Here is a 14,944-nt window from a genome sequence, read left to right as displayed (position 1 = left end):
CGTATCAGACTAAAGATTGAGATTGAGATTGAATTGGGATTTAACCAATTAAAAGAAAGAAAACCAATCTCAAATTTAGTGAACTTTGTTTTAATTGATCAAATTCCATTCCAATCTCAATCTCAATCTTTAGTGATACGGGCTTTACGGGAGTTAGCGTGGCAGTTTAGTAATTGCTAAAATTTATGCAATTAGTCAATAATATAACATTAATTTTATGATTTATTAATAGATTAATGTTTTTTAGACGTGTTCATTGTAATTCATATGTATTATATCTTGATAATATTTAATTTTATTTAAAACTGCATTTTTATAGTTACTATCCGCGTTTGATTATCCAAAGAGATGGTAAAACAGTTGGGAAAAAAATGTATTTTTGCGGCAATATGTATGATATTATAGCATTATAAGTATTCATACTTATTTATAAAGTATTTATATAATAAAAATCATGATCTTAATAATGTATTATTTAAATAAATCGCAAATTTATTTCAAAAGTCGATAACATCGATACTCTGCAATTACCTCCGGGCCCACCGAGCCCATTTGCTGGCATGAAAATTTGTCCAGGGCTGACGGTCTTTAACAGTATCTCATCGGTGTTTAAATCGAACAAAGATGACCGAAGAGACGGTGAGATCGGTAAAATAAAAGCATATCCTGACAAATAAGGAAAATTATACCAGCCACATTCTACGTGTGTCCCTATAATAAAAATGCGATTAGATAATTTTCTTTGTGCATAATTATGCAGTTATTGTCTGTAGTATAGGTCATAGATGTAAGAAAATGTGGATGGAACACAACGCTTGCTGCAGGGCGAAGCCCAAAGGGTAAGGGGAATGAAATATCTAATTTCGTCCTCCATCCATATTTATTCTTATCTCCATGGGATAAGTCCTACACCTGAAATATTTTGTTTACGTAAATAGAATTAATTTAAGTTAATTTTTTGTTGTTTAATTATATATAGTAGACGCTTTATGATTTTTTATTTCCTGAGATAAAATGTGAAAATTTATTCTAAAACTTGTTTAGGGTTCCAAAACCAAAAAAAATTGTTTTCGAAAAAAATTTTACCAAAAAGCTATAGTTTACGTTACATATGCTATTGATATTTAATAAAATTTCTCTCGAAAGCAACCGTTTTGGATTGTGCTCTCATTAGCCAATCGACACGTGTCGGCGAGGTGTTTGCTGTCAGCCAATCGGATAATTGTCTGCAATTGGCTAGTGGAAACCTAGCCTAACCTAATGTACAGCTAAACGTATATATTCACACATACGGGGAGAGAGTACGGTATATTTAAGAAATATTACCTAATTACCCCGTGGAGTCCGTGGACTCAGCACTCGGGGTTCACTGGGCACTCACGTGAAACGTGACCGGCATTGGGTTTCTTCGTGACAGCTGACGCACGGCGGGAGAGAACACGAGGGTACTTGCTTGACGATGGCAGCGTTATTCCGCATGAATTGCGTGCAGGGTCTGCGCCGGGGGTTAGCTCTGATGTCCAAGGAGCCCAAGGAGATGACGGTGTGCCGCAGGATAGCGACGACATCGTGCCGTCGCGAGGGCGCCAAGGAGGCGGAGAAGTCCGTCAAGAGGAAGTGGGTAAGCTACGGCTTCAGCAGCAAGGACGAGGCGGAGGATCGTCATGCCCTGCATCAGACCATGTTCGTCTGCGTAACGATATGCTTCGTGCTCGGGTGCACCGTTATGGCCTATCTACCCGATGTCAGGAACAAGGACTGGGCGCAGCGAGAGGCGTACCTGCGGCTCCGTTACAGAGAGGAGCACGGGCTTCCCCACGTCGATCGCAATTACATTGATCCGTCGAAGATAATACTGCCGACCGACGAGGAGCTAGGTGATACAGAGATTATCATTTAAAGAGTAGTGTCTCTGACGACGCCGAGAACGTTGTTTGAACTTCGAGTGTTGTTACTGCCTATCTCTCTTACTTAGTACTTGTTATGTTAATTGAGGATAACATGTAATAAACGCCTGCTTTTGCGCGAATTGAAATCTTTTCTCAATTTGAAGATCAAACTCGTAGTACTGCAGTCTTTTACGTTCTCGCGGTCCTCAATCAAAATGCTCCGGACACAAAAATGTATATATTGTCATTAACACCACCAGTTGTTAATTATATGTAATTAAAATTATAAGTGATATACGAAAGATTAATAAGTATGACAATTTTTCAATGTTGCAATATAGCAATAATTAGGATTTTGCGATTATTTTATTTATGTACAATTATTACATTACTATTCTCTTTAGTACACATTAAAAAATTTATATTATGCGCATCACATTCTCAAATGTTTATTAAAAGAAATAAAACTTAGGAAGGCATTATAATCTTTCTTTGGTGAACATAATGGTTTATATACATGTATATATGCATTCAGATATATTTGTATATATGCACACATATAAATAAAAAAAATTTTCACCAAGAAACAATTATGAATACCATCCTTAGTCTTACTGGCTCGCTTTCTCCGTTCCGACAGCTTAGAACGGAACAGAAAATTCGATTTTTAATTTAACCGGCACACTTAAAAGTATACTTTATTAAAGTGAAAATTATATCTTCTCCATTTATTTAATTCTTAAGAACCTGTGTTTCTTACTGCGTGGACGTCATCGTTGGAGCGACGGTAGTGTTGATACCGGGTGGTAATGGATTCTGCTGTTGGAGAACAGATGGATAGAAGGAAGTATCTTGCGGGAGAGAAGCGGTTACTGTGATAGGTGGCATTCCTGGCAGTGAGATGGGTGTCGTTACAATGTGAGACTGAGACACATTGAAGCCAGCAGTCGTGTTTGCGCTAGGAATAGGATTCTGCTCTCTCGGCAATACTGGGACATTGATTGTGGTCATACCATGGACAGGGTTTTGCTCTCTCTGTTGTCCTGGAACATTAATCGATCCGGGCAATGCAATTGGAAATTCGTAAGAGCTGGTAACGTTTGGTGGTAGCGCCGTCATCGTTGGCATACCAGGAATGTTCGGAGTTACTGGATAACTGCCTAAACACAATAAAGTAAATAACTCAGCAACGGTCTAAATAATAAAATGTTAAGAGGCTATGAAATCCATATTTTATAAGCTATAAAATCTATCTTTTTTTTCTGCTGAAAATCCCATAAAGATAGAAACTTTTGAATAACTTAATAAAATTGTCAGTAGAAGCATAAAAAATATTCAACAGTTTGTTGCAAATATTTTGACTTTTTTAAAAAAGATTGTCTCTAAATGACCATTCTTAATTTAAAAAAATTGTTTAAATTCATAATGAGCAATATGAATAACTTTTACATATTAAGAAATTATACAAAATCTGGTTATACTTACTGGGTGTAAAACTGGGAGAGGGCTGATTCGGAAACATATGAGGGACCGAACTGACTGGTGTATAGCCACCAACAGCACCAGTGAAATTTACTTGATTTACTGGCTGCGTTTGCGTGCTCGGGCTAGGTATACTTTGAGCAGATATAGCTTCCTGTTCGGCTTTCACATTTTTCGAGCTATCCATCGGAGCGGTATAATTCGGTGGAACCAGTCCGGATGGTATACTGGCAATCGGGTTGATTTCCGCCACAGTAACAGTAGCAGTCGTTGCTACTGGCGGTTGTTGAGTTTGTATTACAGTCTTGGGAGTATTCTGAAATGGAAAGATTCATCGTAAAATAATAATGCAGTATAGCAAAGTCTTCAAGGAATTTGCAAAGCCATTATCTGTTATAATGTTATTTTAATTATGCACATACTTTTCTTTCGAATTATTCAAATATTGGCACTACAATATTGTATAATGCAACTTTTTACCATGTATGAATTAGTAGGTTTCTGCTCCAGTACGCTTCTGACAGGTATTCTATGCAAGTATCCATATCCGATTCCACACCCTAAGCTATTAAGTAAATACAGAAGAGATTAACATCTATGTGCTTTATCTAAAATGATATTTAAGCAATTATAAGATTTGCTGTACGAAAAACTACGTGCCTTCCTTCTCCACCCCAAGTGTTATTAGGTGTGATAGTGACTTCTCTGCATGAATCATCCTGAGTATTATATACATACAATTTGAGAGGTCGCGATTCGTGCGCCTCTATTAAGGTAAATAAATCCTCGCTTTCATGGAGAATGGAGTCTGCTCCGATGATGTAATCAGTGAACGGCCGTAAACCGGCCAATTCAGCAGGGGATGATGGATGTACTTCCTGTGAATATCAGCATGTTTGTTACAACGGTATATAAAATTAACAAGATTTATGTATAAAATTTCACACTCACAAGTACATGCCAAACATTTTCGTTAGCGCCTTCAAATGAACAGAAACGTATACTGACACCCAATAAACCCTGTCCACCCCATGTCATACTCGGGACAATTTTTGTCCGCCTTACAGACTGTGTTTTACTACTGTACACTGTGATTGTTAGTTCCTTATTTACACCGACCTTTAGAAGTTCCTTCAAAGTATCGTTGTCTTGGTCCTAAAGAGAAGCATATATGTACGGACCATTTTACAGATGCAACGCGATAATTATTGTAATTGTATAAAATGTGTATCTTTATCAGAGCGGAAACTACAAGTAAATCATACCAGACGAGTATTTCCAATTGCAACTATAAAATCGAAGAATGCTTCAAGTCCTGCTTGCTGTCCAGGAGAACCATCCTGAACCTGTCGGAAAAGACATAGAACATCTGTTGGTATTACATTTGTATATTAAAGTAAATATTTTTTTTTAATTATGTAGCACAGAGGTTTGTTGTTTTAACTTCTAGTATAAGTTCTTTGCATTAGCAATTAGCAAATTATACCAAATATATTAATATCTGTAACTAAAATATAATGTAAGATATGAGTTGTATTTACATTCTTTATTCTTAAATTTCTTAATTTTTTCACGACAAAGGCACCACTGAAATACAAATAATATTACATTATATAATTCTGAAAAAAAATGAGCTTCACTCTGATAAGTTTAGGTTTTCAGATTTGAATGGAGAAAATAAATGTAAGAAAACTATCACTCTAATGACAAATGTTACATTTCATATTTTCACTGTTTTGAATATTGCTCATCGGAGAGTCATTGAGTGATGACTTGAATAAATCAGGGTATCAATCGTATAACCTTTTTCTTAGGGCGAAATCATGAAAAGTAAAAAATTACTCCGTTAACTTAAAAAATCTTCACTTTTCACATTTCCTAGGGAAAAAAGTTACATGATCGATACCCTGGAATATCTTCTGCAGTGTAAAATAACGTCAAAGACGACAAGACACGGATGACATCTCCGATAGTCAATATGTTAAATTTACGAACAAATTAGGTCATGCGGATCAACCTGAATTTTCACGAATATGCAAGCGCCGCTCGGGTATGTTTTTGCCGTAGATTTCATTATTGTTCACCTCGACATTCGTGCGCGAGCGATTTTCCAAAAGCGAACGATATTCAGGGTGGTTACCTCTCTTGACAGGTCATCTTACCCTCAGTACGTGATAACCTTCTGTACCGCCTCCCGGTATTTCCACGCTGTGCGACGACCCCATGTCTGCCGAGAGCTTCTTAGGTCGCTCGAGACGACGAAGTAAAAAACATTAAATCAATTGTCGATCACGCGGCTTCGCGGAGCACTCAAACTGCAAAAATACGTGGCACAGCTATTGTAACGCAAACTCAGTGACGTCACGACAGCCGTGCACAGCCTGTTGTGTCGTTCGAATGGTCCTAGCGAGAAATCTAGGGTTTCGTGTAACGACACGCGATTTGCCCTCTCTTAGGGGAAAATTGCACGATCGATAACATAAAGCCGCGAAAGCGCTAGGATTCGAATTCATTCCATTGATGGACGCAAAACATTCTACACTGAAAACCTTCTACTTCGCTTGCACCAATTCTTCGAATATATATCTGTTTCATTTTAGCAAAGAGTGTATATACACTACGAGAACTAACAGATTGTTGAGTGCGCACCTTCCAATTGTATATAATAAAGTTTAGTGGGGGATTCAAAATAATCAAAATTTCAGAATGTTGTAAAGCGAGACCATCAGCGAGACCATCACGTCGACGAGCGTGATATTCCGGGGAGCGGAGAGAATTTCGCGGTTTTTCAGGATAACGTAAGAAATTATTTTCACATTAATTTTTTGAAAATATTCAGAATTTTATTGAGACTACAGGCAATTTCTCTTTAAAAATAATAAAAGCCGAAGCAGGAACAAAAAATTATAAAAATAAATATTTCTTAATAAAACTTTTTCAATTTATTTTTTGTGTCAGATATATGTATAAAGTTTACATCAATTTTTGGGAATGCTTTATACTTAGGTATAAATAGGCTATTTTTTCAATTGTCATCAATAAGAAATATACGTACATTATATGTTTTTGATCTCAGGAGTGTATGACAATTATATAATTGCTAATGTGAGTTACATTGATAATTTTCTATAATTACATTACGTAATTATTAAATTATGTTTTAAACAAATATATTTTTTATAATTGTAAACTATATTATGTGATATATTTAGGGGTTTGAATTACGGAAAGCTTATTGGAGAGAAGAGTAATTACAAGTAGACATTAAAAAAAGAGAGGAAGAACTATACGCTTTTATCAAAAGTTATCAAGAGTGATAATAATATTCTAGTATATGAATCACATTGATAATTTTCTATAATTATGCACATAATTAAATTAAACAATTATTAAGTTATAATGTTTTAAAGAAATATATTTTTTATAAAATAGAATGATCTAAAAATCTCGTTCTATGTTCGCTCTTACTTTCTATTAATTGATACTATTAATAAAACTTACAATCAGAATAAATAACTCATATATTAGTTTGATCTCGAAGATTCTGTACACAATATACATAAATATATACACATATTTTGTCGAAAATTTGTAATTTATTATTTAAATATAGTTGCACCTTGAAGATTTAGTTTATCAAATATTATTTATTAAGATAAATAAACTTCTAAACTTTTATAAACTTTTTAGTGATTTATGTTTAAGATAAATAAACTTTTTTTTTAATGACTATATAAGCTAACGAGATAACGTTGAGAAAAGTAATAAGAATGATATGGACTACGTAATCGAAGCGGGGAAGCGGGAAGGGGTCACAAAAGTGTCACGAGATTCTCTCATTTTGTCTCGCTAATAAGGCATTGAATGCAGCAGTTAATTATTTCTACGACACAAAAAAATGCACTTGTGAAAATAAAGAGATGGTAATGTCCCGCGGGAAATGACGTAAACTTAAGGATCTGAAACTATATTTAAGCACTCAGCATTTTTGTGATTTGACATAGTCATGTTTGCGCTTAGTGCGAATTATCGTTATCACTATACGTACTCTTATAATTTCTTCTCTATCTTCTATTAATAGTCAAGATAAAGTTACTCGCTCTCGTTTTAGCCTTATCTTGCATCGTTGCATACATCCGAAATATCTGTAAATAGTTTTTTTAAATTAAATACTTTAATTAATAATTTCCTCTCCTCTTGTTTCTCGTTTGTAAGTTGCTAAATGATTGTATTATTAGTGTTTCACGATATTCATAATTATAACATGCATTCTCCCTGGATATTATACGCATTCAATAGTCCTAGATAAAATTCTATTATTGTTTAAAATTTATAAAAGATAATTATTTAATAACATTATTAAAAATATTTGATGTCGAATTTATAGAAGTATTCAAAACATATGATCAATTTTGTATTAACATAGTTTTATAAATGCATATAATTTTATAAAAGGTTGATTCTCAAGGTTCGATCGTTGCAAATTTAAAGGATACTACGCAATCGCCATTGTTTCCATGGTCTTGGACCCCGTTATTCTTGTTACCCGCACGGGATGGTGAATCCGCGGCTTCTTCGTGGATCCACGTTTCCGTAGTTCATCCACGAAAATGATCGTCTCCAATCATAGCAAACATAATCATGTAAGTTGCTAAATGATTGTCCTGTGCGCGTTTCACGATTCATAATTATAATACGCATTCCTCCTGATAATACACGCATTAAATAATTCTAGATAAAATTCTATTATTGTTTAAAATTTATAAAAGATAATTATATGATAACATTTTTGAAAATACTTGATGTCGAATTTATAAGTATTTGAAACATGATAGTCAGTTTTATATTTAAATATTTAATAAATATATTTAATAAATACATATATAGTTTTATAAAATGCTGATCCTCAAGATTCAATTAATCGTTGCAAATTTTAATGGTACTACGCAATTGCCATCACTGACGACAAAAAACGTTGAGAAGGCCTTTAATTTGGGGCCCTTCCACAAAAGTGAGCGCAAATAATAATGAAAATAACGTAAGTTTCTAAACGGATTGCATTATGCGCGTTTTACGCTATTCATAATATTCAGCATTCTCCCTAATATTACACGCATTGAATAGTTTTAGATAAAATTTTATTATTATTTAAAATTTATAAAAGATAATTATTTAATAACAGTTTTGAAAATATTTGGTGTAGTTTTATAAAAGGCTGATTCTCAAGGTTCGATCGTTACAAATTTAAAGGATACTCCGCCATCCTCTGACAGCTATGGCTTTTTCCAAGATTTTTGGAACAAGCTCAAGGAATTCCGGAAAGGAATCGTCATCAATCAGGGCAAAAATAATAACAATCCCGGATGTGATTGTGAGTCGCAATCTAATGTCGACAATGGGATGAATGACGATACTCGCCGCTAAGCAACTATCGCTGGAAAAGGGAAGCGGATAATAATAACGATCCCGGATCTGAGTCAACCTAATTATATCTTGTTATCTATCAAAATGGCCTTCCAGTTTATTTGTCCAATAAATGGTCGCTTTTCTGTTTTTTTTATTCTTTAAAAACGCAAAAAAACGTCAATTTACTTAAATATACCAATATACTATTTAAATAATTATATTATCAGAGCTTTGAAAAAAAGATTAAAACTTTTGCATACACCTCATTAAGAGATAAAGAATTTAATTATTCTTGTAACATTTGATTTGATTTTACTAAATTAAATTAAAAATATTTTCAAAAACTTTAAATTTCCTTGGAAATTTATACATATAAATTGAAAATACGCACGTGCGCACATACACACACACAGGTATATACGTGCACGTATAAAATATACGTCTACAAAATTTGATTTGCAATCATATTTTGTAAACGTATATTGTATATTCACTAGCATTACGCTTCGTGTGCGCTATTTCATATTTTTTACTTTTTACTATTTACTATCAATCTCTATGCGTAACAACTGTAAAAATATGCAATGACAGTCGCTCACGAAGTAAGCGCAACAAGAGGACCAATCAACATCGCGGAAAAGCAACAGCAATAAATTTAATTCGATAGATTCGAGTATCGACTTAACACACCTTTTTTAGAAATGGAAATGGAAATGGATTTGTCTCTTGTCTGATTTTTTTTGAGAATGCAATGTGAAGTTGAGCAATCTTAGTGGAACTAATATAAATTAGTATTACTTTTGTGTCATGTCGAATTGTAAAAGTTTCTCAAAAAATTTTGAGCTTACTCGCCGATTAAAGTCAAGATAAAAAATACGGAATGTAGTTCGTTAAATGCAATACATTAAATATCTTGATCGATTGGATTGCAAAACAATCTGTGATTGACAAGACTGCGAATGTGAATAGTTTGTGAAACGAAGAGACACCGGCAATGTGGATCCTCTGTGTAAGAATTATTTTCAGTAATTAATAATTAATATTTAAAAATTTCATATGCCTATAATTTTAAGATTTTAGTATTTACAAACAAAAATTTATAAATTTTATGTATATATATTTCGAAAATTCGTAGAATTTAAACAGTTAATCTTATTTTAAATCTGATGATCTATAGGAGATATTTTTATCATATAGATACTGATTGGACTTTTCCAACTTGTAATTCTATTAATGTTGTCTGGTATCCTGTTTTCCGTTGCTGCCGTTTCGCGTTTGATGGAAATAACAATTATCCTAATATATCCCACAGCCGTATTTTTATTACGGCAAGCCGCAAATTTAATCATCGTGAGTATATAGTTAGAATTTCATTAAACTTTTCTTTTTTCGAAGTCTTTCTTTGTATCTTTCGCGTCTCTACTTCAAAAGGCTCTAAAAGAATTGAAATGCTTTATTATGAGAGAATCAATAAATATTTTATTAAGTAATGTATAACCAAGACCAGGGCTAAGTAGCCCCATGGTCAGTTAATTTTGAACACCTGGTCTTGTACAGCTTCTCACAATCCTGACGGCAAGAATGACATCCTCGGCGTTTCACAAACTATGCACTCTTGTTAACTGCAATCAGCAGCAAGAAACGATTTCTCAACAAGAATCATTGGGAGCTGCTCAGCTGCAGCTCGACATGCAAACTCCTTTCGTACCGTATAAAAGTAGCGTCCTTGAAGAAATACCACAAGATATTTTGCCTTTAAAAGACGAATTTTCTGCTGTTTCATCAGCAAACAACGGTATTATCGAACCTACGCAAGATCAATCACAGGATAATAGCTTAATCGAAGAATCAACTGCACGCAAAGATACCACTGATTCCGCTACCTACTAATGAAAAAAAGGATGATCAGGGGAAGAGAATTATTTGAGAATTATTTGAGAATTATTCGTACGAAATAATTAATTTTATTTATACAAACAATTTATATAAACATGAAATATATTTTATTGAGAAATATTTTGTATGACAATCTATAAAAATTAAATGTTTCTATTTATGAGAAAAACATAAAAGATTCTATTTTAATAAAATATTTTAATAAACTCACTATATATACAAATTCTAGTAAACGCGAAGTAGTCAGTTTATTGCTACGTTATTTCAATCAATTGAAATTGCATCATATTATATGACAAATTTATTATTTTATATCAATATGTAGAATTTTATATGTTACATATAACATTTTTTTATTTAAATTAAATTAAAATTAGTGTATTTCTACAGAAATCGAGGACGAAATGAATGTAAGTTTTTCAATATTTTCAGCTAAATTTTTTTTCAATAATTGTACTATTAAACATTTTTAACATCATAGTTGGAGACTACACTGATCGATTTGAGCGATAAAATTCCTTACCTGCGAAACATTCTTCATCCAGAATATGTTCCGTATTTAACCACAGCTGCAACAGTATTAATAGGATGGCTGCTTGTGTCTTGGATATTTCATGCATGTATCTAAAATTTATTCGACTTATCTATAATGACTATAATTAATTATAACTGATTTTTTACAGTTATTTTGGATGTTATTTGCTCCTATAACAATAAGCGCCATCGCCATAGCGTTAATATGTCCAGTAACAAGTAAATGGTGTTTCCAGCAATTAGGAATGAATTTAGAAGAGATATTGAATAAAGTTATTCATAAACTTCAAGCATTTCGATAATAATGTCAATAAAAAAAATGTAATAAATTTGATTTAATTGTAAAAATATTAATGTGATATATTTATATCTGCCTTTATATTATATATTAACATTATATACTGCAATTCAGATTATATAATAAATCAATAAAAATTTTTTTTTTAAAACATATACAATGCAGTATATACTACATACAATATATGTATAGTATATATACAGAATATATTATATATTGCTTATAATTATTTAATAATCTACAATGAAAACAGCGTCAATTTTAATAAATATAATAATGTATTTTTCTAATAAGCTGTTATAGCAACAGTATGAAACACTTACAATTACAATACTTTTAGCTTTTAAAATCAGAGTAAAGTATAAAAATCTATCGTTTAAATAATTATGAGAGATGTCATATATATGTATATATGTACATATACATTTATAAAAGATAAATATATAATTTTAAAATTGATCACATTTTTAATATATATAATATTCTAGTTTAATTATGTAACGTTTTGTAGAAAACAATGCTTTAAATAACAATGTGAATTTGTCCGTAAATATTAAATGAAACGTTTCGAAAAATTATGTTCAACACACATATCTATATATATCTATATAAGTCTGTGTCCCAACCTCCATCTCGATAATTCTAAAATTTCGAAGCATACGATCAAGAAATAAATCGCGTGTGTAAATATGTCTCATGGTGAAAGAAAGTTGTACAGAAAGGCAAATATATAATACAAGGAAATCATAAAAATGGGAGTGCAGAATTCAAAACGGTAAGTGCTCAAAACTATATACATAAATTAAAAAATATGTACTTTATTGCTAAAAGAAATAACATGTTCGTTTAAGTTAACAAAATATGTTTCTAATATATCATAGAAAAAAGTAAGAAATTGTGAAAAAAATAAAAAATAAATTATTAGTTAAATAAAATATTTTATTGGAGGGTGATATCGTTAAGTTAAATAAATAAAAACCATCTTGCGATTATTAAATCTGCTAAATCAACTATCAAGTTATTTAGCTATTTGCAACTTTGAAAATTCGATAACTTCTTCTGCTTCTGTTTTTACTTTATCTTTTTAATTATGTTGATTTACGGAATTGCCTTCTTGATAATCGATGTCTTTCCTCTCAGCATGCTAAATTTCTGCTCGTTCTTCTACTGATTGATGTCAGTTTCTCGCTTTGAGTTGTTGAAGGCATTAATCATTTCGGTAGCAGTCGAAAGTGCTTCTTCTGGTAGCATCTCTTTATTTGATTGAGTCGATAAATCATCTGTATGATGAGATTCACGACCATAAAACGGTCCTCCCGCATTTACAGTGACTGTCGGTACGTTATTTGCTGAAGCTTGAAAGTCATAGTTAATCGGATAAGAGGTTCCGGCATAGTTTCCGTAAGCTCCGTAAGTGTTAGAACTTGGATTGGTGTAGGATATTGGATTAGTATAGTATTGAGACTGATAATATTTACGGACATTGTCGGATGCGTACGCAGGGAATTGCATATTAACGTTTATAGGAGCATAGTTATGTTTCTTATGATGTCTTCCTTCCTGTAAAAAAATAATTCAGAATTCATTATTTATGTAAAAACCATATATTTTATTTTATCTTACCATTTAAAAGTATCTTTCTACATATTAATTCTTTTTAAGATTAGGACTTGTATTATTATGCGATAATTTTCAGCATTGTATTTTCAGCAGTTAAGCGCACGACTAATATTTCGAATATACGCATCAAAAGATTCCAAACGCAGCGCAATGTTTTAGAGATATTACACTACAGGTTAATAAAACTGGATGTTAATCGGAGAATCGAAAGAAGGAGAACAATGAGAAGGTTTTTGTGAACAATTTTTATTTTTTAAACAATACATAAGAACGTTTAAGTTGAACACATATGCTTCAGAAGACAAATGCTTGTACAGAGACGTATGCTTTGTATAAAGTATTAAATATTTTAAACTTTCGATTTTTAATCTTGTTTAATTGGTCCAATTCCCTTAACGAAGTCGTCCAGGATATAAAGAATTAAACCTGTTTGTGAAATAAAATATTATAGCTCTTTCTCCGAACGAATTGGCGATCTTTCTACAGAGAAGATCTTACTCTACAAAATTTTATCATAGAAATTTATTAGAGTAACAATAAACTTGCGCACACATAGGAATCTTTTGTTGTCGCATTAGATTTTTATCATTTTTAAAGAATCGTACTATTGGATATCACGCAATATCTCACCCGTGTTTTATTATCTCAAGTTCAATGTGGAATCATGTAGCATTACTATTCAATTCATATCAAATTTAGTACTCACCGCTTCTCTAGCTTCTTCTGAATCTAAGAACATGAGTTGATTCGACATGGCGCTAGGATTGTTTCCTCTGGTCATCATTACGGTCTTATAAGGTCCTACAGTATCGATTTCACTGTTGGGATATATCATGTTAGGATCCTGAATATTGAATTGGGAACTAATATGGGATGAACGAGCGTTATTCCTTGATTGGCAATTGCATTCATATGCTTCTTTCTCAGTTTTGCAGCCATACTGTGATGACACCTAGATCAGCGAGAAATAACATATTTTACTCATTATAGACGTACTTTATGTAGTATGTAATGCATCAATTAAGAGAAGAGTTTACAGATTCAGAAAAACTAAAGATTATACTATAAAACTTAGCACAGATTTAAGGATCCATCTCACAGCTTTAAAAAAAATCAAACGGTATCTTTAGAATTAATAATGCTTGTCACTTACATCGACAAAGGATTGAGGTCGAACAATGAATTCTAAATGGGATGGTACAGGAACCGGTGCTTTGCATACTCTGCATTCAGGCCTTTGCATGAGAACGAGCTTCTGTGGCGGCCTTTGCAGAACGAAAGCGGGGCGCTAAATTATGAAGAAGGAATAAACCAAAACATTAATATATGTTAGTTCTTATTTTGTTCTTTCTTAAATACATTTTTTGTATAATGTTGTAATTATTTTAATTTACTTGAATTTAATTAATCAATCAATCGGTTACTTTTACAGATTTTACTTACAATTAAAACTCTTAATTTTTAATTTATTTTATTTATCTAAATTAATTGTCTTTTTACCTGTGGTCTGGGAAGTGGTACTTTTGGCAATTTCGTTTCTTCCTTGTGCGGTTTAGCCTCCTGGTTGATCACAGGCGGTGTTGGTTGAGATGGCGGATGGATGAGTACCGTGTGAAGTTGCGGTGATGTGTGCACAATAGTTGGTTTATCGCAAGGTTCGGGCACAGGACCTGGAGATACGATATTAATGATCGGAGCTGCAGGTGCAGGCGCTTGTACTGGAGCAGGAGCTGGCGCTGGCACTGGTGCTGGTACTGGTACGGGTTGCACGAAAAATACTGGTTTGGATACTTCTGGTTGAACAATTTCTTGTGGCTCT

General features: G+C 32.7%; 4 protein-coding genes across 7 annotated transcripts in view; 3 read left to right on the top strand and 1 right to left on the bottom strand.

The window, feature by feature from the left end:
• The first annotated feature begins 1,256 nt into the window (after nucleotides 1-1,256).
• On the top strand, nucleotides 1,257-2,030 carry LOC105455676 (NADH dehydrogenase [ubiquinone] 1 beta subcomplex subunit 11, mitochondrial). The gene has a single exon (XM_011699173.1). It carries the CDS (start codon nucleotides 1,460-1,462, stop codon nucleotides 1,898-1,900), a length of 441 nt encoding a protein of 146 aa, XP_011697475.1. The 5' UTR covers nucleotides 1,257-1,459; the 3' UTR covers nucleotides 1,901-2,030.
• Nucleotides 2,031-2,209: 179 nt separating this feature from the next.
• On the bottom strand, nucleotides 2,210-5,766 carry LOC105455675 (Golgi reassembly-stacking protein 2). Of its 3 annotated transcripts, XM_011699171.1 has the most exons (8): nucleotides 5,512-5,543; nucleotides 4,913-4,958; nucleotides 4,637-4,717; nucleotides 4,323-4,526; nucleotides 4,032-4,249; nucleotides 3,852-3,936; nucleotides 3,375-3,687; nucleotides 2,210-3,049 (listed from the first exon to the last, which is right to left on the bottom strand). In XM_011699171.1, the coding sequence occupies exons 1-8, from the start codon at nucleotides 5,526-5,528 to the stop codon at nucleotides 2,646-2,648; spliced, it is 1,368 nt and encodes a 455-aa protein (XP_011697473.1). In that variant the 5' UTR covers nucleotides 5,529-5,543; the 3' UTR covers nucleotides 2,210-2,645. The 3 variants fall into 3 exon arrangements, with proteins under 3 accessions (XP_011697473.1, XP_011697472.1, XP_011697474.1); XM_011699170.1 differs by lacking the exon at nucleotides 4,913-4,958 and having other exon boundaries at nucleotides 5,534-5,766; XM_011699172.1 differs by lacking the exons at nucleotides 4,913-4,958; nucleotides 5,512-5,543 and adding an exon at nucleotides 5,389-5,467.
• A 3,686-nt stretch (nucleotides 5,767-9,452) lies between these two features.
• Nucleotides 9,453-10,793, top strand: LOC105455674. Its single transcript, XM_011699168.1, has 3 exons — nucleotides 9,453-9,786; nucleotides 9,975-10,127; nucleotides 10,335-10,793. The coding sequence occupies exons 1-3, from the start codon at nucleotides 9,772-9,774 to the stop codon at nucleotides 10,665-10,667; spliced, it is 501 nt and encodes a 166-aa protein (XP_011697470.1). The 5' UTR covers nucleotides 9,453-9,771; the 3' UTR covers nucleotides 10,668-10,793.
• Nucleotides 10,794-11,941: 1,148 nt separating this feature from the next.
• LOC105455671 overlaps nucleotides 11,942-14,944 on the top strand; it is a 30,246-nt gene continuing 27,243 nt past the window's right edge. Inside the window, exons 1-2 of one of the 2 annotated variants that reach the window (XM_011699166.1) lie at nucleotides 11,942-12,280; nucleotides 13,219-13,354. In XM_011699166.1, coding sequence (XP_011697468.1) covers nucleotides 13,347-13,354 — 8 coding nt within the window. In that variant the 5' untranslated portion in view covers nucleotides 11,942-12,280; nucleotides 13,219-13,346. The remainder of the gene's footprint in view (nucleotides 12,281-13,218; nucleotides 13,355-14,944) is intronic. The other variant, XM_011699165.1, reaches the window with a different exon arrangement.

This window comes from Wasmannia auropunctata, unplaced genomic scaffold (genome assembly GCF_000956235.1).
Source record: "Wasmannia auropunctata unplaced genomic scaffold, wasmannia.A_1.0 LD335888.1, whole genome shotgun sequence".
Lineage (NCBI taxonomy): Eukaryota > Metazoa > Arthropoda > Insecta > Hymenoptera > Formicidae > Wasmannia > Wasmannia auropunctata.
Note: the sequence above shows the minus strand (reverse complement) of the source record. Positions and strands in the feature narration are given on the sequence as shown.